The 25,920-nt window shown below is 43.6% G+C and overlaps 1 protein-coding gene across 4 annotated transcripts in view; it reads right to left on the reverse strand.

Moving 5' to 3' along the window:
* The window catches only part of LMBR1 (limb development membrane protein 1), a 1,168,513-nt gene that overhangs the window by 38,979 nt on the left and 1,103,614 nt on the right, over window positions 1-25,920 (reverse strand). For 3 of the 4 annotated variants that reach the window (XR_011303315.1, XM_069647966.1, XM_069647965.1), the window contains one exon: window positions 8,588-8,749. The exons of the other annotated variant lie outside the window; for it this stretch is intronic. Coding sequence is in view for 2 of the 3 variants with exons in the window: in XM_069647966.1 (XP_069504067.1) it covers window positions 8,588-8,749 (162 nt within the window). In the remaining variant the exon portion in view is untranslated. The remainder of the gene's footprint in view (window positions 1-8,587; window positions 8,750-25,920) is intronic. 4 annotated transcript variants of the gene reach the window in all.

Here is a 25,920-nt window from a genome sequence, read left to right on the forward strand (position 1 = left end):
TCCATCATGAAGTGGTTGTCTGATGATCAAACTCCCGAATCAACGCTGCTCCATCACTTGGTTTCACCGGCTCGCCTTAAAGAAATCCTATGGCTTCCACCCAATTGCATGAACGCCCTACCGCTCTTTGTGGCACTAGGCAGAAAAATATGGTCCTGAGCACTAAAGCTCCTCCACGTCCGTCACCCTTATTCGTCCAACGCCCCTATTGCGATAGTGGCCTGCAATACCATGCAGGATTTGGCAACAATTCGGCACTGGAAGGTAACGGGTGTCTGCACATGGGGTGACTTGTGTGAGGACGGGACATTCAGAAGCCTAGATAACCTAACCCAACAGACGGGGCTCCCTAAAGGTCAATTCCTTGGATATTTGAAAGTTAAATGAATTGCTAGTCTCAGATAGCAGGGGCGGCCAGCTGAGCCAGAGGAGACGGAACTCCTGGCCTTAATGTACATGCTGGAAAATGGCTGGAGGCTGGTATCCAGATTGGACGGTTGCCTGCTGAATGGGTCAAGTTTACCAAACCCAATACTGAAGACACTATGGGGGTCTGATATAGACACTACGATCAGTAAGCATAAGTAGGCACTGGTATTACATTTCCTAAGAAAGTCTCTCGTAGTGCCAGATTTAGGTTGCTCCAGATTAATGTGCTCCATCGCACGTACTTGACCCCCAACAAACTAGCTAAATTCAATAAGGATAAATGTTCGACATGTCCGTGGTGTAAACGTGATGACGCCGACCTATTCCACATGCTCTGGAAATGTTACAAAATACAAATGTTCTGGTCCCGCGTTGAAGAAGCCTGTAGAACGACTGGTATCACCAGATATAGCTGGGACCCACTGGAGTGCCTGCTGGAAGCATACCCCAGAAGAAGAGAAATTAAATGCATCACCAGGTTCATGGATCTAGCCTGCATCCTCGCTAAACATTGCATCGCCATGTCCTGTAAACAACCAAAGGGCCCACAATACAAACTATTGTACCTCAAATTTGAAATTTGGTGCGACGCTGAGACAAGATCATGGGCTGGGTCACTACATGACTCGGATGAACTCCAAGCCGGAACTTACGTATCTTGGAAGGCACTTGTCTTTACCATCTTTCACACCTCTGATGACAAACCCCCATGAACACCAACCATTTGTTGTGCCGCACTTGCCTGACAGAACTGTGAACTGCCTTCACACTTTTCTTTAACCTCGCCTACACCATTATTGCTAACTCCCCAATAGCCCACCTTTATGCGCACATGCCCTGCCTATGTTCCCACATTAATGATCTTTATTTTTCACCTTGTATGAGAGCCTTGTTGTTAATCTCCATAATCCGCATTGCTCTAATATCGCTTCGAACTGCAGCAACCTCTAGTTTAACACTGACTCGACATCTACTTGCTATCTGGGCTACACCGACTGTTGCATTAGAACACAAATCAAACTACCAGCACAGCACTACGAAGCCTGATTCAGTACGTTGAACAGGCAAGACCCAGAAAAGGTATCGACTGATAACTACCCCTGGTCCATTTTGGGGCCCTAGAGACTGGCTAGATTACTTGAATTCAAGAACGTATCATTTTGAAGAAAGGTTTTTTTGGTGCCTTTTTCCCCCTGTCCAATTACCCAGAGTGCTGCATGTTGCTCTCTTTGCATATTCTGTATTCTTTCTACAGGGGTGGGTTTTTGTGGTGTTTTCTACTTAGCCACAATTGCACATGTAGAGACGAAGGGTTGGAGCTTTTGGCAACTGTGGATCTCTGCGCTATTGTTTATTGCTCTGAGGCTTATACGGACTTGCTCTGTTAGTCTGCCGCTTGTATGGGATCTCAGAAGGACACAGCTCCTATTGTCTCAGTGTTTCTGGGTACTCATTTTGGTAACTGAGATCCAAAAGTCATACTCAGGCGCTGACCAAGTTGTACTTTGTATTTAATAAGTTTCAATTGCCACACTTGATAAGTGTTAACAATAATTATTGATTTATTGTTGGTCATGTGCTTCATACAATGGTTGTCATCCTTATGACATACAATCTAGTTGGTCCAGACTTCCGTAGTATACCAAAAAAGCAATTGGCTGGGTTTCACTAGTGCCGACAAGTTTTAACTTTACAATTTTTCTCAAGACAAGTATGTTGGATACGTGGTCCCGGATGGGTGAAGGTAAATGTCAATGTCAAAGTGTATTGGATAGTACCTCTTCCCGGACGGGTGTGTGTGTGTGTGGTCTCTGGTCTCGCAGTGATCTGCTGTGAGTTAAATTTAAGTATATAGATTTGTGCGGAATTTTGATTGGACAGTCACTTCTTTTCGTCTGTTGTACTTCGCTGTTTAGGGTACTATGGTTTCACATTCACACCCCTCGTGAGAGTATAGCCTTCTCTTGGCCCACATTACCAGAAAATACAAAGGAGGTATATCCCTTACCTCTGCCAGTTTTACCTTTATGATTGGATTCACTCTTGTTTTGTAGAAGTACAATGGCTGAGCAGGCACTTTAGCCTTTGTCATCTTTGTACTCTGGCAGGGAAGAAGTCAATTGGTCAAAAACTAGGCACCAAGAAGTAAAGACGGTTCAGGTGCCACAAACTCTGAGCCTAGTCCATGCCGATCAGGATGTGGGTGAACACAGAACTCTTTAGCACCCTGAGGACAAGTGGGATGACAGAAAACAGAGAGAATGGATAGAGGAGATAGAAGTTTTACACTACAATCAATGCATACCCAGAGCTCCTCATGAGGGAAATTCCCTGAAGCAGAACAACTCGCACTTCTGTTTGACACTGGACGTACTTTAGGGGCAGATTCCCAAACTGGTGAAAATCTTGTCCAGAACATACTGACAAAATGTCTCCCTCTGGGGGACTGATTAATCTCTGCTGAATGAGTCTGCATCAAAGCTCCCCTTCCAAACTAGATGGGCAGCAACACATTGACGTCATTCTCCAGAGCCCTGAACTACAACCACATTATTTCCCTGCACAAAGGCAACAATCCCCCAACCACTCCCCCCCACCACTGCTTTTCTTAAAGTAATGCATGAACAATTAATTGTCCATCAGAATCATAACATGTACTGAACAGAGGGAGGGAAAGCAACCAGAGCCGGCTTAATGGCCCGCAGTGACAGGAGGTCGATGTGCTCCCTCGCGTCCTTGCTGGAACACAGGATGCTCACTGTCAGATCATGCAGATGAGCCCTCCAGCTTTTTGGAGAGGCATTTGGGACTTCTGCCAAAAAAGGTCAAGGGTACTGAAAAGGCTCTCCCCCTAGCAAATTGCCTTGAAGGGACTACCATAGGTGATTCTGTGACACTGCTCAAGGCTATAACAGGTCAGTAATGTTGCCCTGAAACGGAAACCATTGACAACAAAGAAGCCACTGGAGTGACTTAATCTGTTACTGGGCCTCTAGCACAAGGAAGATGCAGGAGGCCTTAAATCCCAGAAAGCACATGATGGGATCTGGGACTAGAAAAGTTGCACAACCTAGAGGATACTGACAAAAACGGTACTCAGGAGGGACAGACCTACCTGAGCACATGTCCAGGACTGAACCAATGAAGCCTGGTGTCTTGGATGACTTGAGACTTTTTGAAATTCAGGGAATAACCTAAAATGCTACCAGATGACAAGTGTGAAGTGCCAAGACAAGCTCAGGGGAGCAGGCTGGAATGAGCAATTTGTCCAAGTAGGGCAGGCCCTCCATTTAATTCCCTCTGGCGAGAATCAGCCATCACAACCAGCAGCTTGGTGAAGAGCAGGAACACCAATGGATACTATCTGTGTTTGGGATGGATGGGCAAATGTAACTAGGCATCCTGAAAGTCCAGGGCCACCAGCCAGTCCAATAGTCACATAGACAGAGGAATCTGGACAAGTGTGACCATCTTACATTTTTTTGCACAGGTACAAGTTCAAGAGCCTCCAATCATGGATGGGCCGCAATCTTGTCCTGCTTCGGCACCAGACAATAATGGGAGTACCACCACCAGTTGGATTGCTATCTTCGCCAGGAATAGTGAAATTTAATCCAGCAAGAGGGAAACAATGGAACTGGATGGCAGGGAGGGCTTGTGCCTGGGTGTGGTGGAGGAGAGGGAGGCAGAAGCCACCTCTAATGCCAAGGCATGAGATGCAGTGATCACCCACTCCAGGACAAAACAGGGAAAGCATACCACCACCACTGTAGTGAAATTAACAAAGCCCAAAAAAAATGGGTTTTGGACCAGGGGTAAAAAAGGAGATCGTGATGAAATAAATGTTGCTCCTATGTGTACCTTTGCCAAAAACATGGTAGAGGAACTCTTCACTCTAGCCTGCAAATGGAAAAAAAACCTGCCTCTGTGGGTAAAAATAAAACCTACCTCTGTGGGTACAAGCGACAAAACACTAAATGGATAACCTTCTGGTGAAATAAGCTGAACACTGCTGGATTGCCAGCCCTAGAGACTGGACAGTGGCTTTGGATACTTTGAACATGTGAAGGTACTTGTCTACTTTGGTGCCAAAACAAATGGCCTTATCAAAAGGACATATCATGCATCTTAGCCTAAACGTCACGTAAATACACTGATGAACACATCTAGATCTGCTAAAGTCTCTGACACCTGAGACTAGCGACACAATCAGCTATGTCCCAGATTGCAATATCTGCCTAGAACCCTCCTGTCCATCCCTGACCAACTCAGTGAAAGTCACCTTCATTACCTGGGGCAGAGTATCCACTGCCCTCTTTACACCATTACAGAGGGTGTAGAACTCCCATGCTAAGGTACAGTAGGCCTTTACAGCCCACAAAGAAAGGCGACCAAATGCAAAACCCTTATATTCAGGCACATCCAGCTTTTTGCTCTGCTTGTCATGGGGCAAGGAGGAGGAAGCAGACACTTTTGTCCAAGCAGCGAGGACCTGAACTACTAGCCTCAATAGAGTGGGAGGAGTGGAAAAACCCCAAGTTCGAAATGGCCGGTTGGAGTTTCATGACCAGATCCGTCAACAGCTGGAGCCAAAGCAGAATTGAGCTAGGTAGCCAAGATGCAGACTTGAGCTAGGCAGCCAAGACAGAGCTCAAAATGGAAGGATTGAAAGGAAGAAGAGTCTCCTTGGGAGTATCGTGATCCAAAATATAAGTCTGGTCATGCTGTACATTCGTCACCAAAGGATTCGTCATCTCCAGACAGGCAACGCCCTTCAAACTGGTCTTCTGAAAGGACATAATATGTTCACCACGGGGCAAATCAGGCACGTATTTGATCAGAGACAATGTATATAAACTGAGTCTTCCGTAATCCACAGGAAAGTCCCCTATTTTTCACTCCTCCATGGATTTCCACTCCATAGGAGAAAGGGTCACCCACCTCACCAACTATTTAGCCCATCCATGAGAGAAACTAGAAGCTATAGGCCTGAGGAGGCACCTCTGGATCTCCTGCATCCCCACAGAAGAGCTGGTACCGAGATTAGGGTCAAAGCTACGATTCTGTAAGGCAGAGCCAAGTGGCACAGGCTAGGAGAACCCACAATTGGGGTCCAAACTGAGATTATGGCCATGTGGTTACTAGCCAAAGAGATGGCCCTGCTGACCTCAAAAGGTGCAGGAGCCGTGGCAAAACTTTCAAGCATTTTTAGCTTGACCTACTCCCACTGCTCTGGAGTACAGATGTTCCTGAAGAACAGTATCTGGAGCAATTATGGTGGTAATTCAGGGCCCCAGTCTGCCTCCCTGGAGCAGGAGTGGTGATTATGCTTCCTGAATGATGTGGTAAATTATGTCACTTGGAGGGGTCACTTAGGAAAATCGCACCTCCTGCAGCACTTTTCCTACTTGCCCTTCTCTTCCCAGGGATGAGGATTATTCCTGGAGCACTCTGGGACCTGAACACTCTAAGGACACCAGGGACTTTGCATGTGCCTTTCCTTCCCTTTTGGTAGCAGTAAAGAGCTTTGTGGCATGCTCTCTCAAAGTCTTCGAGCGCATGGAATAACCAAACCACACTCATCTGTGTTGTGATTAGGTCCTAAGCACCAAAGGCAGTAATTGAATGGGTCGGACAATGACATGGACTTGTGGCAAGACTTCAATCCCAAGGTGTGTAGGTGACAAATTCATAACCTACAATTAAATTCATAATATTTTCATATATTCACCATTATGTACCCCTATCAATGGAGATACGGGATCAAGACTTAAGTCAGGTGCATTGGAAGCAGAGACTAGAGAGGATTGTGCTTTGATTTTCAACCGCTCACAGAGGACCAAGTTCAATCACTTATTGCAAACCTCAAACCTAACAATGATTTCATGTTTACTCTACCGGCATGTTCTGCCAAATGTTTATTTCAAGGTCTTACTCCTTTTATGACTACTTTTTTTAAACCAATCGTTAGTCTGGTGGATCATTCCTAGAGAATAAAACAATGCCATAATTATGCCGTTACTATACAAATCCAACTTGGACCCAGCCAGTCTGAAAAATGACCGGCCTGTGGCAGGTCTCCCATAGCCTGAGAAAATACTGGAGAAGGTATTTACTTCCCAGTTGCAAACATTCATAGAAAAGGGTCACTGTTGGACGGTCTTCAATCAGGATTTCGACCCAAGTTTGGAACAGAAACGGCACTGCTATCGGTATACGATGAGTTGTTGGAGGTCGCAGACAAATGGAGGCTATCACTGTTAGTGTTGCTAGACTAGTCTGCTGCCTTCAACATGGTTGATCACAATATCTTGCTAATAAATGCTTGAGAGAGGTAGGGAATGTCTCAGAACATGGCACTAAATGGTTTGGATCATATCTGACAAATAGACAGCAGAAAGTTAAATTTGGGAGTTATATCTCGGATCGCATTGTAATGGGATGTGGTGTTACGCAAGGATCTTCATTATCCCTTTTGCTTTTTATGAATATCGTGAAGAATCATGGACTGAGCTTTTACTCTTATGCGGATGACACGCATATATACATTGAAATTGGTAACATCGAGGATACCTTCCCGAAGATCAATCAATGCCTGGAAGAAATAAATGAGTGGATGGCCAAAAACCAGCTTCAGTTAAACGCTTCAAAGACCAAGCTTATTTTGTTTGGGCCCAGACAACTGGTTATGGCTGATAAAGAATCTTGGGCCCGAGCATTCTCAGTGAAAAGTTGCAATTCGCTTCCAAGATCATGAATTTAGGCTGTTTTTGGCAAAATAATCTTGGGAGCAAGGCACAGGTTACTGCAAAGGACCAGGCAATCTTTTACTCGCTGTGCATACTGCGTCAGGTTTTACCGTTTGTTTCTGACAAGGACCATGCGATGGTGGTGGGGGCCTTAACAAATGCCCACTTTGACTACAGTAATAGTCTTTTGTTGGGCATTCCTGCAAAACAATTGAATAGGCTCCAAAAATTTCAAAATGTGTCCGTTAGACTGGTAGGCCGCCTTGGTAAATCAGTCCACATTTCCCCTCTTCGCAGAACATTGCATTGATTAGCAGTGGAAGATCGCATCAAATTTAAGGTAGCGTGTTTAATTTTTAAATGTTTTAACAATTTGGCTCCAGCTTATTTGAGTGACACAATCTGCCACTACCAACCATCAAGGACGCTTCGATCAAAAGACAAGTTGCTGTTGAATGATCCCCGATCGGCCTGTGCTTCCAGAGGAGCCAGAAGATTTGCAATGCGCTGGCCCGGAATTCTGGAACAGTATTCCTATAGAGATCAGGGCATGTGATACGCTCTTTCAGTTCCGCAAGTCCCTTAAGATTTTTCTGTTCAAATAGTAGAAGGGGTTATTAGTGTGTTTTCCACCCCGTTCTAGTCAGAGAACATCTAAATGCACTTCTGTTACACTATTCCCGTTATCCTTTTTTAATTCCAATTGCGCCTTTATACGGTTGAGTCCGTCTTGAGCGCATTTATAAATGCTCAAATCAAATATTTCAACAACAATGGAGAATAGTATGGCTTCTTCTAGATGGCTTTTAAAAAAAATAATTAAAAAAAGACAGAATTCAAATTACTCCCTTCTTTTGAAAACAGTGTTTCTTCATTCTGGCCAAGGCCTAAATCAACAAAAGAATTCTTTCATAACCACCTACCCGAGACATCCTATGGATTACGAGCTCCAGCCACTATGTCTGGAACGCAACTAGACAGATTTAAAACAAGTTTGTGTGGGTACTATAATCTAGAGTTCTTGAAGCATGAGTAGTTACGGCCATCGTTTATGTGCTATGCTTCACATTTTTTTAAACTAGAGCCCCTTCCTTTTGTTTTCATGCATTCTGGACTATCAATTTTATCAGCACTAGTTTGAAAACTTAAGATGAGGAAACCTAAATTGTATATAAAAGTGTTTCTTCCTACTCCTTACAATGGAAATGTCAAATGACGTCATACAATGTACACAGAAGTTGCAATTAAAATCCGAAACAAATGGAAACAAAGAAAATGTACAACCAGTTGGGTGAAAAAATACCATGGAATATCAAAATGCTCTAAAACAGTGAAGTGTGTCGTCAAAGACATTTATTTTGTAGATCTATGTCCAGTACATTGAGAGGTAAGTCATCTCAACCACTTACCTATTGCCTTGAACAGCTCTTCTCGTACAGCAGCAGTAAATGTGCGGACCAGACACAGTGTTGTCATGATAGCAAAGAGCAAATTATAAGACAAAACTATGTAAAAGTTTCCCAGCCAGTTGAACCTTCCAAAATCTCCCAAAAGATCAAATCTAGTAATTCCTGCAGAAGGGGTCAATAAAACAAACATTTATCAAATGGACTGTATTCAAGAAACAGCAAATAAACTACAAGGCAAGGAATAAAAGTAACAAACATTCAGACAAAACAAAGCCCTTGTCAAGATGTATAAATGTATCATGTTAGCAAAATAGATATTTATTTATGTTTGCATTTATATCAGCGCGCCAAACCCTCAGGCATCAGGGCACTAATTACAGAAAGTGCTTGGTACATACGAAGAGTGCAGGAAATGCATATGAGTTATGGAAATCACAATAATACCTATATGCAGGCTGGCAGGCCTCACCTCATGGTACGGGGGCTACATCAGGCATGTATACAGGGCATAGAAGGTAGGTATATAGATTTGCGAGCCTCACCTTGAGCTGGGGGGCTATGTAGGGCATGCAAACGGGGCGATATAGGTATCAAAAGGCAATGAAAACATGTGAGTATTGCATGAATCCGAGCTGGCGTGTGCTGCGAATGTCGGCAGCGATAAACCCACAGGGGGGGCGTAGCATTGGATGCAGGGTGGGTCAGAGTTAAAGTGGTAGCGGACGGACATGATGAGCAGTGTGCCAGGCACCAATGTACAGCCCAGTGGCCAGGAAATATTGATGGTGACGGGAGGATGTGTCGGAGGGATCAGGAAACAATGGCGGACGCAGAACTAGCAATGCAGAGTCCTGTAGGCGTGAAAGTGGCAGGTGGAGCATACATCGGACGCCCAAAGAAATATGCTCCACCTCTCGCAAAATATCTCATTAAGGAATTACGTTTTAAAGTTGGAGAGACACCATGACGAGTGATGCTGTGATGGCTGTTTTGCCTCTACAGCTAGATGGAATGCTCAATGAAAGGTGGTGACAGTCTTTATTCAAATATCTGTTGTTCAGTGCCTGACATCGAAGCATAGAAAACTAACAATCCTGATAGTTTCATCTTGTGGGGGAGGATGACTGAAGGAGAGGTGATTTGCACTTGTGGGAGATTATGACTAAGCTTTTGAAAGCTCTCATATCTCTTATGTTATAATAATAAAATCTGATATAGTGTAAATTAATATATTTGGTCATTGGCGGTGGGATCATTTTTGAAACCCTGCTGGTATTCTAGTACGAATGCTGTGTCTACTAGGAAAAAAGGCAATGTGAAATGGTGACTTGACATTTTTATTTTGGTACAAAAAATAAAGATTAAAACGACTGAACAGATTTGTTTTTTTAAATATGTGGGGGTTACTCCAAAGCAGAGAACATTGTACACTTCTTTCGTTTTCACTTTTCTCAATTTTAAACAATCTGTGGACTGGGTTATTAAACAGAAAAATAAAGTGATGACTCCTCCGTTCTTGAACATACAGGGGCAGTAATGGCACACCAGCCTGAGCCTTGGGGACTGTCTGCAAGGGTAATGGCCTTGTACATTCCCAAACTCAAAAGTGCTCACTAGTCGCACCCTTGTGGTACCTTCCAAGGTGTGAATATACATTTAAAAAAAAAAGATTTTTAGGGACATGGCTCCACGCATATTGCATGTGAACAATTTCCCTAAAACACAACTACAAAGGTGCCCACCATGGAAAAAAGTAAAAGGGTAAAGGTGGCGATGGAGGAAGTGCCAGAGGAAGGTTAGTGGGAGTCTGCTGGACTTTGTGGGGGAGTTAAAGGGGTGAGCAGGAACGAGGGGCGGGGGTTTGCATGGGGCTGGGCTGATGAAAAAACAAAATGGCAGTCCCCCAGTTGGCAAAGAAACACATGCGCTTACTGAAGGATTCTGCCCATATTTGCAGCCAACTGATTGGCCACATGTTGTCTCCAAGGTGCAAATACATGTTGAGGAATCGGCCTTTCTAGTTACACCACACAGCCTCTTCCTGACATTTTCTCAAAGTCACCCTTTCTCGACTGTATAATCAGTAAAAGCTTTGAGAGGACCAAACCTCCACAATGCTCAGAAGCAAGCAAAAGATATTCCACTTCTTTCTGATCAGGTTATGGTGTTAAAACACACACATTAAACAAATGGCATATAGGAGGGACTTTTCCACCACATTATTGTTTGCCTTTAAGTAAATTGTGTAATACTGTTGGGAAGGGACCAGGGTCCTCCCGCACCCCCAAGAGTTTTAGATTTGGGCAAGACCTCTTCTAAGTGCTATATTGGACTGGGCGGGTGAGGGGCATTGGGAAGGCTCTCTCATGCAGATATAAGCACATACACAGGCATGGGCAGGCCCTGAAGGAGGACATGGGCAGGCATTGAAGAAGGCACTTATTGTTTAAATATAAAGCACAAGTCTCTATTAGTTGGATAGATTTGTAATGTGAGATCCTATGCATTGAAAAATCTTAGTGCGGTGTGAGTGAAAAATTCCTCGCCACTAAGGCTAGCACTGGCAGAGCACACAAACGGACTCACCAGATGACTAATGTCCGTCAACGGTCCATGCAGGCTAAAAATGGGATTCACATTCTCTGTGCGACAAAATGCAGAAATGGGACATATTATAAGTATAAGGTGTAAAGGAGATTACAGGACCAGATACATACATGAGTAGAATGAGTGGAATACGGAGAGAATGACTGGAAAATGTTTTTATACATAAAAATGTTCATAAGTGTCACGGCTCGCTCCCTTCGCTCCCGTTCCCGCCACCTGGGGGCATGTTTTGGGGTTTATTCCCTACTGGACATTTCCTTCGAACCCTATGCTACAGTGTTCTGATGAATTGGGAACGTTAAAACCTTATATTCCAAGTTACTTCCCTTCCGGATCCATTCCAGGTTTTTGGCAGCCAGCATGTTACTTAAATCAAATGACTATGTTTCCCGGAATGCCTTGGCTCACTGCTTCACCTCCTGCTTCCCAGAATGCCTGGCTCACTGCTTCATCTCCTTTCTGGCAGCCAGCATGTTACTTAAATCAAATGACTATGCTTCCCAGAATGCCTTGGCTCACTGCTTCACCTCCTGCTTCATCTCCTCCCTTGCAGCACAAGGCTGGGTGGAGGATAGGCAACACCTGTGGCTGCAGGTGCAGCAGGTGGCACGCCTGAGGGGTGTGCTCGTTTAGCAGCTTTAAAAGCCTCAGTTTGCTTCAGTCCGGCGCTGGTCATTGTAGCAGTGTTCCTGTTGTGACTAGTCTCCTGTTCCTTGTTCCTTGTTCCTGCTTTCTGTGCCTTGTACCTAGTTCCAGTCCCTAGCTTTTGTGCCCAGTTCCTTAGCTCCTGTATCTTGTTCCTCTGCCCTGGATTTCGGATTAATGTGCTAATTGATTTATGCTTTCTGAATTTCCCTTTCTGTCTTCCTCTGTCTGCAGACAGCCTTTCTCTGTGCTTAACTCTTAGTTGCAGCCCAGGTTCCCGGTGCGTTCTGTCTCTTTATGCTGTCCTGGTTACTGAAAAGCTTGCTGCATTAATCTTACCTTAGTAGTGTTTATTTACTGCCTTTTTCCCTTGGTTGGGTGGGAAAGGTTTCCTTTTGTAATAGCGTTTCCCCTGCTCCTGATCCTACTTCATTCAGATTCCATTCCATATTTTCCATTGCACCTCTGCATTTACTTTCCATCGAATATTAGGTGTGGGTGTTGTTGTAACATGTTCCAGTGTGTATCCCCTTTTGTTTTCCTCACAAGTTAACTTCACAATTCATACTTGCCCCTGACTAGGGTTTTATGTATTTTGTTATCTTTAACCCTTTGCTTTTACAGCCTTCTGGGTTCCTGTTTGATCTACAGGGTTCGTGATATTACTGACATTCTAGTGGTCTTTCCGGTCCTCGTGAGTACTGTTTGAATGTTCCTTATTCAGTATTTTACAGAGTGTCAGTTCACAGAATCTGTCCTTGCTTGCCCGCTACGTGGGTTTAGCGCTGTCAGTATCTGTAAGAGCATAGTGGGTAAAGAGTTTGCTGACTTTCCTTTCAGTTATAAGGAGGTCTTAAGTGCTTACCCCACATTCCTTTTTTCATATATTGGTAAATACTTTATTTGCACTCCTGGGTTTATACATACAAGGGTCTTGGGTATTTTATGCACGTTGTTAGATCCAAAGTTGTTTACTGTGCAATTATGTGCACTTTTCCCCTTGCCATAGTCAAGGCCTTCTTCCTTTCTTAACAATAGGTAGCAAAATGAAGGAAAGCATGAGCTACAGTGGATTCTTGTATAAGCTAGTAAAATGTAGAACAGCACGCTCTGACAAAACTGCTGACAAAGAAGAAAAGAAGGTTTTGGAGCATCCCTACTATGGAAGGAGGACAGATTGGGATGCAGCCATGGCCTGAATCCAGTGACACCCCTACAGCAGGATAGGTTTATATAACTCCTGCCTGGCACAACTTTGGCAGGGAAGGAATGGGAGAAGACCGTTCAAGCAGCAGAGTCCTTTGTTACCATCCTAATTTTTCTAAGATTAAACTTGTTAACCTTACAAGATTGACTTTGGCCTTATGTCGCTAGAAGGGTGTATTTATACTGGTGTGAGCGTAATTAGGGACACCCTTACAAGTGGCCACGTTCCCAAAGTGATCTCAGTTTTCCCCCGTACTTTGCGAAGCCCCAGGCCTACTCACCAGGAAGGAGTCATGCCCATCTACAGCGACCAGTCCCCCAAAATCAAAAAACACATGTTTCCTGAGCGGTTTTAGTAGGAGCCATTTTAAAAGAAATCCTCTCTGCTCACTGAAGTGGGGCGTAGCTCCAGAGAGAAAGACAGTGGGACCTCGTAACTGATGAAAACTCGAGGGAACACGCACATGTGAGTATACTCTTGTAAGAGATAACAACAAGGGGACATGTATGTATGACAGTATGTTGGTGTGAATGGATGAAGTACGAGGTGAAAGACAGATTGAATAGGACCTTGGGAGAAGTGTTATGGTATATATTGGATTGGAGGTGGGTTATGTAATGAAATTGATGCGTATTTCTGTTTTTCTACTTGTTATAAATGGAAAAAGGTAGCCTCAGTGTATAGAGACAAAGGTAAGGGATCCTCAGCCATAATAGGTTGAGAAGGTAGAGCCACATGGTATTCTTTTATGAAGATAAAAAAAATGTGATCCTCAGCATATAAAAAAGCTGGGAAGGTGGTACTACAAGCACATAAGGAAAAATAAGTAGTGGCTCGGTATAAGGAATGGGCGTAGATTTTTAGTCTATTTTTGTATATTTTCTGTTGCTGTCTTTTGTGGTAAAAAAGAAAGGAAGGTGGATGAGTCGCAGTGTGTATAAAGGGGAGTGGGGGAAAAGTGGGTTGATCTGTATTTTTGTGTAACAAGCAGCAGCGTGCGCAGCAGAGCAGTAAGGTCTAAGTGAAGCATTAGGGACGCGCACAACATTATGGGGGAAGAAACCCCAATAAAACACATGCATAGGACCATGCCACTATTGTGTCAGGATAGGCAAATATCATAAACAATGGGTATTGGAAACAAAGGAATGGGGGGATGTCCTGCTCCTGGCCAGAGCAGGGCTCCCATAACCGAAACATGCTAGAAAAAATGTCCATCATTTTAGCAGCAAAATATGAGGGGGGAAAAAAAATCACAAAAAAGAAAAAGAGGGATTCTAGATCTCTGGTGATTATTCAAGGATATGGAAGATCAGGAAGATAAAAAAAAGACATTGAATGTAAAGGGATATACCCTGTAATGCCTAAACCTGCAGTAGGATATACAAATCCAGTCTATAAGACTCCAGCTGCAGAGAGAGTGTCAACAACAGGATTATCAGGATTAGCAACTGGTTAAACTCAAGAGCTTTTGCAGCTCTATATAACCAATCCACAAGCGCTGACATGCCCGTAACATCAGTGTACTCAGGGGGTTCACAAGCAGATACAAACGAGTTAAGAGCATTGTGGGAAAGGTTAGTCTGGTTACAAGAACCTGAGAAAATGCCACCAGAAATAAGGGTACCGGTGCAGAAAAAATGGGATTGTAAATCAGGAGATTTTTTGGTTAGACTCAACCCTGGGGCAATAAAAAATGTTTGTGTCAAAAAATATGGACGGCCCTGGGACAAGAAGTAGAACAAGCAAGGGAAAATGAATGGGAAGATCAAGGTGGGAGAAATAATGAAGAGGAAGGGCACGAAAGAGATCAAGGAGGGGAGGCAACAAGGGATAGACTAAGAAATAGACCAGATTTTATGGTGGTAGTACAAGATGAAAGGAATACTAAAAAAGGGGTAGAAAACAAAATAGACATGCAGATGCCCCTTGTACATAAAGCAGTAGGGATAACACAGTATGTGCATTGTCCTCAAATGGACAAAAACTATTTGATTAAAGCTCCCCCTCTGCTTACAGCTGGAGCCAGTAAATGGATCCATGAATTTGAAAAACAAACAGCAGGGGTAGCTTTAGCACTAGGAGACCTTAAGAGTTTAATGGTCGCCATAGTTGGGGACCAGGCTGGGGACATATGGGCAAGGGCTGGGTACCCTGGGATAAGTCTTGCAGATAATAAACATGATGGAGCAGCCTTTAATGAAGTAAGGGCAACGGTATGGGATGCCCTATGAAAGATGTACCCAGATACCCCTGACTTGCATTCTTTAATGCAGTGCACAATGGGTGATGATGAGGACCCTGTTAGGTTCATTCTTAAGTTACAGGAAATGTGAAGAGTTGAGACAGGAGGGCAATGGGACCACTCACAATTTATCTATTTTATCATAAAGAGGGGATTACCAAGAGGTCCAAAAGGCACTAGATAGAATTGTGGCAGTTGAACCCCAAGAGTGGGCGGAGATACAAAGTAAATTAGTCCACCATTGTAAGAGAAGCAAGGAGCAGGACAGAGACCGCCCAGAAGCGGCAAACGGATGAGGCAAAACTAGTAGAAAAGAATCTAAATAAGGGTATCGTCCAAGCACCAGTGACAGAACCAGCTCAAGGGGAAAGGACAGGAGATACTCAACAGACTGTGAATGCCACAATTGTGTCACTATGAGGCGAAGGAGGAGAGGTACAATAGAGTGGGGAGACAGTACCTCAACACACAGTGGCAGTATGAAGGAGCACTAAGGGGAAGGAGAGGATTTCGAGGAGCAAGAGCAGGAGGCTTTGGGGGATAGGGCCCTAGGGAGGAGGATTGGGAACATCACAGTGCTGGAGACAGGGGCATTTTCACAAGAGAATGCAGGAACAGGCCTGGGGTTTGATTTAATTATGGGCTATCACCTCCTGGGCAGGGATTCCAAGGGCCTCAAGGAATGGGACACCTACAATTTGGGCGAGGGAGTCAACATTGGTTCCCTTATGGGGCTGACAGGCAAGGGCAATGTGGGCAACCACGGCAGCAGGGTGAGGCAAGCCAGTTTAACAGAATGGCTGGTGGAACAGGCGCCCCATTTCAAGGAGTTACAATGGCAGGGGCGGCCCTTTTTCATTCCTTGGGACAAATATATTTTCTGATTAGGACAGCCCACAGAGAACACTCCAATCCTTTCAACAAACGCACACCATGAAGGAGCCCTTGGTGGAGGCGGAAATAGGAAACAACCAATTTATATTTTTGGTAGATTCAGGTGCAACTAAATCATGCATTATGGAGGGGAACTTTCCATTATCAGGTAAAACTCTTGACACGCAGGGATTCTCTGGGGCTATTTCTACAGTTGCATACACTGAGGAGCTGGATATAAAAGTGGGAAGGAAGGTAGTACGAACCCTCTGTTAATTTGTTGGCTATTGATCTGCGCAGTAAACTAAATGTAACTGTCTTTCACAGTTCAAGGAGTAGTGTGTTCCACTCCAGGGATGTTTGTAGCTCGAGCAATGGTAATAATCAATGCAATGGCAAGGGAGTCAGTAGTCCGTGGGGTTCCTGTGCTCCCAAACACATTTATCTATGGCATCAAGGTACTAGCAAAAGCAGTGCCTCAAATTGCGACAAAATGTTGGCGAGTGCCCACAGATTTTATTTTCCGACACATGGTGCCACCCGAGATGGTAGCAGGGACAATATTGTCATTTGATTTGCAAGGACTAGTAGTGTCAGACAAAAGTAGTCCTGATTGGAACGGAACAGACAGTTGCGACTGGCGCACAGTGATGTGTAGACCCGACAGTACAATTGAAGGAAATGACTGATGAGGAGTTATTTGAGGACAGTGAACAAAATAGGGAGATCGTTTTGGAAATCTGCATCCCCTGTGCCCTCATGGTGCAGTATAGGAAGGTACAGTGACCCCTGATGGCAGTGGTGACCCGTCTTTATTTTTTGAGGAGGACATGCAATATGTGCCATCATAATTATTGACTGTTAAACCACATGATGTTTGGTTACTGAGAGTTGTGACCCCAGGACAGATTACGTTGAAGTCATGAGCAGTACTCCCGAGGGAGTGGCAGTACCCATTGTCAAAAGAAGCAGAGGAAGGAACAAAAGGCACTGTTCAGGCTCTATTAGAGCAAGGGATCATTGTACCATCCACATCCCCATGTAATACGGCCATATAGCAAGTCAAGAAAGCAACAGGGGGTAGTTGGAGGATGTCCAGGATCTATGTCCTCTTAATGAAATGGTGCAGAAGGAGTTTCTGGTAGTTCCAAATCCGGCGACAATCCTATGTAGCATCCCCAAGACAGCGATGTACTTCAAAGTGGTGGATCTGACGAATGCGTTCTTCTCAATCCCACTTCACCCTGATTCATGGTATCTCACTGTGTTTACGAATGGTCAACGGCGCATCGAACACACGAGATTGCTTCAAGGGTACGGTGAGAGTCCTAGTATTTTCAATAGAGTGCTGCATGCTGATTTAGGAAATATTCAGGTGCCTAGCACAATCATCCAGTATGTGGATGATCTACTGGTATGCAGTGAAAATTAACATCAGTGCAGGAGGGATTCTATTGCATGATTGCAATTGCTGGCTCACAAAGGGTACAAGGCAGATAAAAAGAAGCTACAATACTGCCAACAGGAGGTACTATACTTGGGGCAACTTATTTCTGCAAAAGGGGACAAAAATATTACCGGATAGGGCGGCCACAGTACGCGCCACCACTAGGCTCGGTACCGTCAAGTAGAAACAGCAGTTTTTGGGCTTATATAATTTTTGTAGGGCTTGGATCCTAGACTATGCAGCCTACACAAGGCCGTTGTTACAAAGTCTCAGAGAATGACAGAAGACAAAAAATGTAAAATTGGAATGGACTGAAGAAATGAATAGACAATTTGAGGACTTGAAAGAAGCTATTTGCACGGCCCCTGTTTTAGCAACTCTGGATTATACACAGGAGTTTTATTTATTTTCCCACTCTGATGGACGGCTCATGACAGCAGTATTGACCTAAAAGAGCACAGTGGGCCACAAGCCATTGGCTTATTATAGTGGGACGCTCGACTCAGTCATGCGGGGATAGTTTGCATGCAAACAAGCACTCGCAGCAGCTGCATATGCAATAGAAAAAAGTTCCACGATTGTCATGGGGTGCTCGGTTACCCTGTTTGTGGAACATTCACTATTTGCCATTTTGGAAAGGTCTAAATCGACCTTGACGAGCCTATGCATATGAGATTATAATAGCCAAACCTCATATTCATATAGTAAGGTGTAGGACGGTGAATCCTGCCACATTTTTGACAGAGGCATCCACTGATGATGAACTGAAAACACATGACTGTGCTACATACGAAGGTGAAGAGGAGGGTAAAGCTAAAGCTAGAGACAGTGGATTTACAGAAGGAGAGATAATATATGTTGATGGGTCATCAACAATTGACCATAAAACGGGACAGAGGCATACATCGGTGGCAGTGGTGCACGGTAAGGGGGGGGGGCATGAAGTTCTGATCATGAAAAGATTACCTATGCACTATTCAGCTCAGGTAGTGGAACGTGTTGCTCTCATCGAGGCATTGAGAACATGCAAAGCTCAAGTGATAGATAAAAGACATAATTGAGGAAGAAGACTTTAGTAAAGGATCCATGCCAGGGTGGTGTGCCTGATTTTTCTTTTTTCTGTTATTGTTATTTTCTTTTTTTAAATCTTTTTTCACTTTCTTGGATTTTTCAATTTTTGAAGGTCTAGAACCTGGTCGCCTCTGGTGGGAAAAGAGTCTCTTTCCATCTTCCTCCCGCTCTCCCTCCTACCGTCATATTCTCTCTCTCTCTCTCTCTCTCTCTCTCTAGCTCTCTCTCTAGCTCGCTCTCCTTCTTGATAACCTTTTTTCTCCTCTCCAGGCATAAGCAAGGATGCCTGACCGACACGTTCAAACCTCTAAGTTATGTAGGGATAATGTTAAAAAAGAATGCAATTGGTTCTGGGAATTATGCACTATGCTTCTTTGGTATTATATTGTTTTGTGGGACACTGGTCGTGGGTGTCGGAATGTATGAAGGTCTGTCTGTTATATGGGGTGGCCATATAAAGAGGGGGGGGGCAGTTACATAATGCTAGTGTGAAAATGTTTATGATAAAAAAGAATCAAACAATGTCTCACTTTTTGCCAGCCACCCCTACAGGCTTTCTTAGATGAATAAAACGGGAAGTACGAATGACGTATGATTTATATAAGGGGTTGGGCTTTGACACCATTTCTGACATTCAGTATTCAGAATCAAAGAATAGCTGGTACTCCGATATGCGTACTGCAGGAAGAAATGTGATGAATGAAAGCTGTTCCGTGTGTGCACTCATCCCGCACACGTCACGGGCGTAAGGTTTTATTTTATACTTATTTTACTTATTCATGCATTTGTAATGCGCCGAAAGCCTGCAGGCATCAGGACGCAAAAACATAAAACCAAGAAACAAGGCCGAACAAAACAAAAAGTGCTGGATCGGCTGCTCTCTGGATGGAGTTTATATTTTTATTTTTTATTTAAAGAGGTGAGTCTTGAGGTGCTTCCTGAAGATTCTATGATTGGTTTCCAGGCGAATAGCCAGGGGAAGCTTTTTCCACTGCTGAACCGCATGCACCGTGGAATGATCTCCCAGCACCCGTCACTCAATTAACCGACAGCACCTGCAACCTGCCATGTGCTTCAGACTTAAGTGGCCTGTTGGGTGTGTATCTTGTGAACTTCATCCTGAGATACACCGGTGCCACCCCGTGCAGGCATCTATGCACAGCGTCATGGCCTTGAAGAGAATTCTATACTGAATCCTGAGCCAGTGGAGTGCTCTCCTTCCTTCAGTCACATGGTCTCTTCTGTTAATCCCTTTGACCACGCTTACTGCGTTGTTCTCCATTATCTGGCATTTCTCAATACCTTTCTTGGTAGCACCCAGCATCAGTGAGTTACCATAATCCAGACGCGACAAGATAATGGCCGTGGCAATAGTGGCTGTGCTCTTTTCACTGAGGATGGGGCGGATGGCTCTCAGGAGACGAATATAGTAAGCACTGTTTTTATGAAGGTAGTTAGACTGGGCCTCTACACCCAATGAAGACTCCATCATCCTCAAACCAAGGGTTTTAACCTGGGCAACAACCTTGATACATGAATCTTTAACAGCAAATGCCTCATGTTCTACTCCTAACTTTGCTTTTGCTTGTCAAGAGCCAAATATCATGAACTTGTTTTTTTGCTGTTTAAGCACATCCAGTTGCCTTCCATCCACTTATGCCGTACAGTGCTGCAATCTTAGCCCTATCTGATGATCTCCCTATAACTCCAGCACCAGCTTTGTATCGTAGTAATTGGTGAAATATACACCAACGGATTATAATAGTACACATAAGCATTTCATAAAAAGATTGAAGAGTATAGGGGATATACTGGCTCCCTGTGGAACCCCAGCGCTTATATGGGCTGGCTTTGAGAACTTCTCTCCCCAGTGGATTCTTGCTACTCGATCTGCCAGAAAGGATGCCAACAAGGCCAGAGCCGCCTTGGAGCATCCTGCCATTTTCTCCAGGACCTGCTGTAGAGGATGATGGTTCACAAGATCAAAAGACGCGCTTAAATCCAATAGCATGAACATCCCAGTCTTCCCCCTATCCACAACAGATAGCATATATGATTGCAAATCAACCATCGCGCTATGAGCAGCATGGAAGCCCGACTGCTGCTCATGCAGGATGTCACTGGCTTCAATTTGTGATTGAAGTTGTTCCCTAGCTCTTTTATCCATGATTTTCAGGATGAAATTGGTGTTGGTTATCGGACACAGGTTACCAGGGTCTTTGGGGTACAAGCCAGTTTTCTTGACTAGGGGTGTGATGTTAACAATCTTAATGCTTTGGGGGATGGTGCCATCATGGAAGGAGGCATTGATTATGTTTGTCAGGACCGGGGCGAACAGTTCCTTATTTTCCAAAATTATTTTAGGAGGAATTACATTTTCTGCACAGGAGGAGAGTTTCATCTTCGTCAGCACTTTAATCATCTCTTATTCTGAGATAGGTTGGAAGTTGAAGTTTGCTAGTTCCTGCTGCTGCAGTTCCACGGCTATGGGTAAGTGAATCTCCTTAGAAGCTTCTCTTGCTAAGATAATGGACTCTCTGGCTCTCTGAACTTTGTCAGAGAATGCCTTTTGCACCAAGATGCATCAGATGGAAGATGTGGAGGGGACAGTACTTTGGCTTTTCGACCGAGTTAAGAATATCAAAGAGATTACTTGTCGAGTTTGGTGCAGCTTCAATCAGCTCGTTATAATAGTTAGATTTGGCCTCTCTGATACTCCATCTGTATTTAGAGTTAGCACATTTCAACATTCTCTGTTGACTAACAGATCTTTTTGCCAGATCCTTTCCAATATACGTTTCTCAATCTTGAGCTCACAAAGCTTTCTGTGGAACCATCTCTGATGGTTGTTGTTCTTCCTAACCATTTTAAGTTTATGGGGTGCATACCTCTACACCACTTCATGTATATGGTTAGTGTATTGCTTCAGCATTTGGTCACATGAGTCCCCAATTTGAAAACTGTTGGCTCTCTTTATTAGGCATGGTTCCAGCTGATCTTGGCCTAAGCCTTTAACATTTGTACTCTGTACCCTGATGTGAGGGCTGTGACTTGGTTTGGTATGTCACACAGGTGTATTTCAAAGGAGACTTTAAAAGGATCTGACCAAATGCACGGCTGAGTTACCAACTTCTGATTATTGAGGTTCTGCGTAACAATCCAATGTAGCTGGTTTCCTTTCTTTGTTGTGGGTTCATTGTTTTGGACTATGTGATCAATGTTTTTCATTGTTTTCTCAAAAGAATGGCTTCTTTGTCCGGAGGATTTCCACGCCACCTATTGTGGAATATATTGACCCACTCAATGGCATTGCACCACATCACCAAGATGCATTTGAGCAAATAACAGCAAACTCGCAGGGCTGGCTCCTGTGCGCACCAGGACCTCAGAACTGCATTTTGGCAGCAACTTTTTTGTTGGCCACAAAGGATGGCTGCACCAGCACACCTGGCATACTTCAGGCAAAACGGAAGAAGGGGACACTCTTAAAAAGTATGCCAGTGTGTTCTGAAACATATATGGAATCAAGGGAACAGGCAGCACTGCATTGCTGCAAAAGCCAAAAATTCCCCTTAAAAAGGATCCTTTTTTTCACTCGTGCAGAATGCTGTGTTATGCTATTTCCATCTGTGCATTCTGAAACCACTGTGATGGAAACGGCCCTGCCAGGCCCAGGATAAGTCATTGTGCCTCACAAAAACCAGGCATAATTCCTGAATGGCAGGTCCTGTCAAAGTAGATTTGAAAGAAATCAACAAGCAACTTTCTTTTCACTCGCACGAGAACACACATTTATTTCTTGCCAAAATGTATCCAGATGCAGCAGTTCAAAGAGACTTAACTCTTTGAGCCAGGTCAAAGTATAGCCTTTGGATAAAACTCCTGCTGCAAGGAAATGACTACAGCTGCAAAGACAGTGTGGGCCACCTCAGGAGCTGCAAACCGAATTAAAGAAAGAAATGCTAGCAGTTTTTAACACATGTGGAAAAACAGGCTGTGCTGACTGAAGAGAAACAAAATGGCCTGTTTAAAACTCAATTGTTAATGAAAGCCTGTTTACTTAGCAATATAAAGGGATCATGTTAGTGGTGATAATACACACAGACTATCTTCTTTCACAGGTTTGTTTAAGTCAAGACCCAAAGTAAGAAATTAAACAGTTTAAAACACATGGGATGGATTTGCAAACTCTCAGAAAAACCAGTCATTCCAGTTGCCAGCCATGAAACTTCCCAAAGTAAGGGAGATACACCATAAATCCAGGACGCGTAGGTGCGAAGTGCCAGCTTGAAAAAATGTGTATAGGACAAGACAATGAAAGTTCACACGCTCGTCAGACATTCGTCTGTGCTCCAGGCTGGGAGAATAGCAGTCCTGGGACACTCACCTGTGAAGTGTGAAGGGGCAATAAAACCTTCAATTAAGACTGGAAACCCCCTTGCCTGGAAGGAAATGACAGCTGCTTGCAGTTGGAGGAAGAAAAAAAAAACAGGATCTAGTAACAAAAGGGACTGCCTTTTGGTTACACGGACTATGTTATAAAGAAACTTTAAAGACTTATTTTTGTAGCAAGAATTAGCAAGCATTTAAAAAGTGTGCAGTTTTAAAACTAATTTTGTGGGCTATCTTTTAAAACTTGGTAGGACTCATTGCTGCATGGGGAACAGAAGTCAGAAAATATGATAGATTCCAAGGAAATGTGGCAAACATAAAATGTTGTACATACATCCCTGCGGACAATTCGCATTTGTGTATAAAATTGTGGAATTTTAGGCCAAATCTTTAATGTGTAAAATTACCAAAATGTATCAGAAAGGCGAAACAAGGTTGCACAGACCTGAGGATTGGACTGATCTGGGCTGCACATAATATGTAACGCATACGTATAATTTGCCAAGAGATTGCAAGTGAAGAAATATATGTTTTTGGCAAACTCAGATTTTAAGTAAAGTAAATGTGGGAGTGTTTGGACATTATAAACCTCACCTCATAAACCTGACATCATTCTCTTAGAAATCCAACCAACTGAAAGCGAGGCGGAGACTAGCTCCCCTGTCCAATCCAAGTAGTTTAGGGGCGGGCGTAGTTAACCCTGCACAGCCTCTACCTTGATGATGTAATTTTGCATTATAAATAAGGGTCCCTGACAAGACCCTAGACAGACACTCTTCCCGATTTCCTACGCTGCGTTCCTGTTTCATCTCTCAGACTCCAACAACAAGGCCAAGCATTGCTGATCCTATTCCAGAGCCCACTGCAAACCCCAGGCATTGCTGATCCTGCTCCAACAGGACCTACCCTACAATATTAAAACCCGCTAATCTCCCAGTAACCAGGAGAAACTGGTACTTTTAGCATCCTAATCCAGCATAGCTTGACACCACAAACTGCATGCTGCTGCTACCCTGATGTCCTATAGTAACCAGAATTGCCAGTCCAGAAGAACTATCATTTGGTATGCAGTCCCTGCCCAGCTAATCCTGTCCCACTGATTTTTTCCGGCTGTCCTTTGTTAGACCAGATCTGTGTGGTGACCAGACCGCTGGCTGTCCAAAATCCAAACTAAAAAGTGGACTGTGAGGATCAATAGGAACCACAGAAAACCATAGGATACCTTGCATTGCCTTGTCCTTAGTTCCACTCTCTATGTCATCCTATCCTTATCCCGATAACTTTTCATATGGTCAAAAATCATTCTTGAAACCCTGCCTTTCATTTCTTGTGCTAGCGCCAACATCTTTCATAATTTTGTCTTGTGAAATCCTAAGTCCTTAACCCTCTTTAGGGTGATCGGACTGGTTCCGCAAGGGTGGGCGCGGAGGTGCTAGGGTTGAATTTGCGAATCAACCCTGGAGGTTACTGTGTCTCAATCTGGTAGCCTAGCCTGAATGCTCTAGAGTGGAGTAAAACTGTCCTTGTCAAAATTGATTTATTTTCCTTTTTCGCGCCTTTATTTTCTCAAAGCGCACCTCACTAGATCTTGCATAACTCACTCAATTTACCAGCTATAGACCTCATTTCTCTTCCATATTGTACCTATGATCCATAGCTACACCCCAACACAAACAATATTTAACCCATTTTGATTAAAAACCGTTTTGGTAAATTCAGGCAGGAATTGCAAAAGTTTGATACATTTTCAACATGTCATTTTGATTATAAACTGTTTTAAATCTTCCATTCAATTTCGTTTGTTCAATCCATTGCTTGTGATTGCTGCTATCTTTCCAGTGTTGATCCAGTAAAGAATTGTTTTTGTTTCAAGAGCTTTATACACATTCATTGTTTTTTTCATCCATTTCCGAGTGTCATTTTTAGCATTGCCAGGGTTTAAAATCCATTTTTCTCTCTTGTTTGAGGAGGGAAGGTCGGATTTCAAGTCTGTTGTCCATTTGTCATGCCTGATTACCTGCTCTTTCTGTTTATCCACTTAGAATTGATTATTTGTGGGTTGAGGGAACATTACAGGGGGAAATTCTCACTCAAGTGCTATGTAACTTAAAATCAAAATGTGCTCCTATTCCCTGGTGTTTTGTAGCTGTGTAAATAGAAGGTTCATCTAAGTGCATTGCTTACATTCCTATAGTTCTCATCACCCCATTGGTGATTGCTGCCCCATATTAAAAATTGTAGGATTTCTTTTGAATTTTAAAATAAATAGAGTGGGCTTAGCAGGTTTGATATAACCCTCCTTCAAGAAACATTGTTAATTTCACCTCTAGTTTGGGCTGAGCATCAAGTCCATCATGTCCCTGCCTTAAAGTCTTCAGTAGGCAGACCATCTGTGGGCCTAGTAGTAGCTTTGAAAGTCGGCCCAGGGTATTCATAAGATGTCTGGGCAACTCCAAACCCCTATATGTTGCTAGTCAGAGCGGTTATTCAGGGTGATGTATACGCGATTTTCAATATATATTGGAATCCTGTAGCCATCACTACAGACCTGTTTTTTAGGGATCTGAATGCTTTGTTTGACATGGCGGATGAAGATAAAAGTATCACTCACCTAATATTGGCTGGGGACCTGAACTTGAATTGTCTTGCAAAAAATGATGGTCAACAATGTGAGAGATTGGTGCGATGGAACTTTTTAGTCTCATTCAGAAACATATATGTTCTGAATGGAGCCATTAGTCCTGATGTTCCTGCGGCACCAATTTGGCATAGAGGTAGCTCTACATCTACAATTGATTATGTATATGTGAACCTTGTATTATGGTCCAAGATGCAAGCGTTTCAGG

The sequence above is a fragment of the Ambystoma mexicanum genome, chromosome 2q, assembly GCF_040938575.1.
Source record: "Ambystoma mexicanum isolate Mex_15411 chromosome 2q, UKY_AmexF1_1, whole genome shotgun sequence".
NCBI lineage: Eukaryota > Metazoa > Chordata > Amphibia > Caudata > Ambystomatidae > Ambystoma > Ambystoma mexicanum.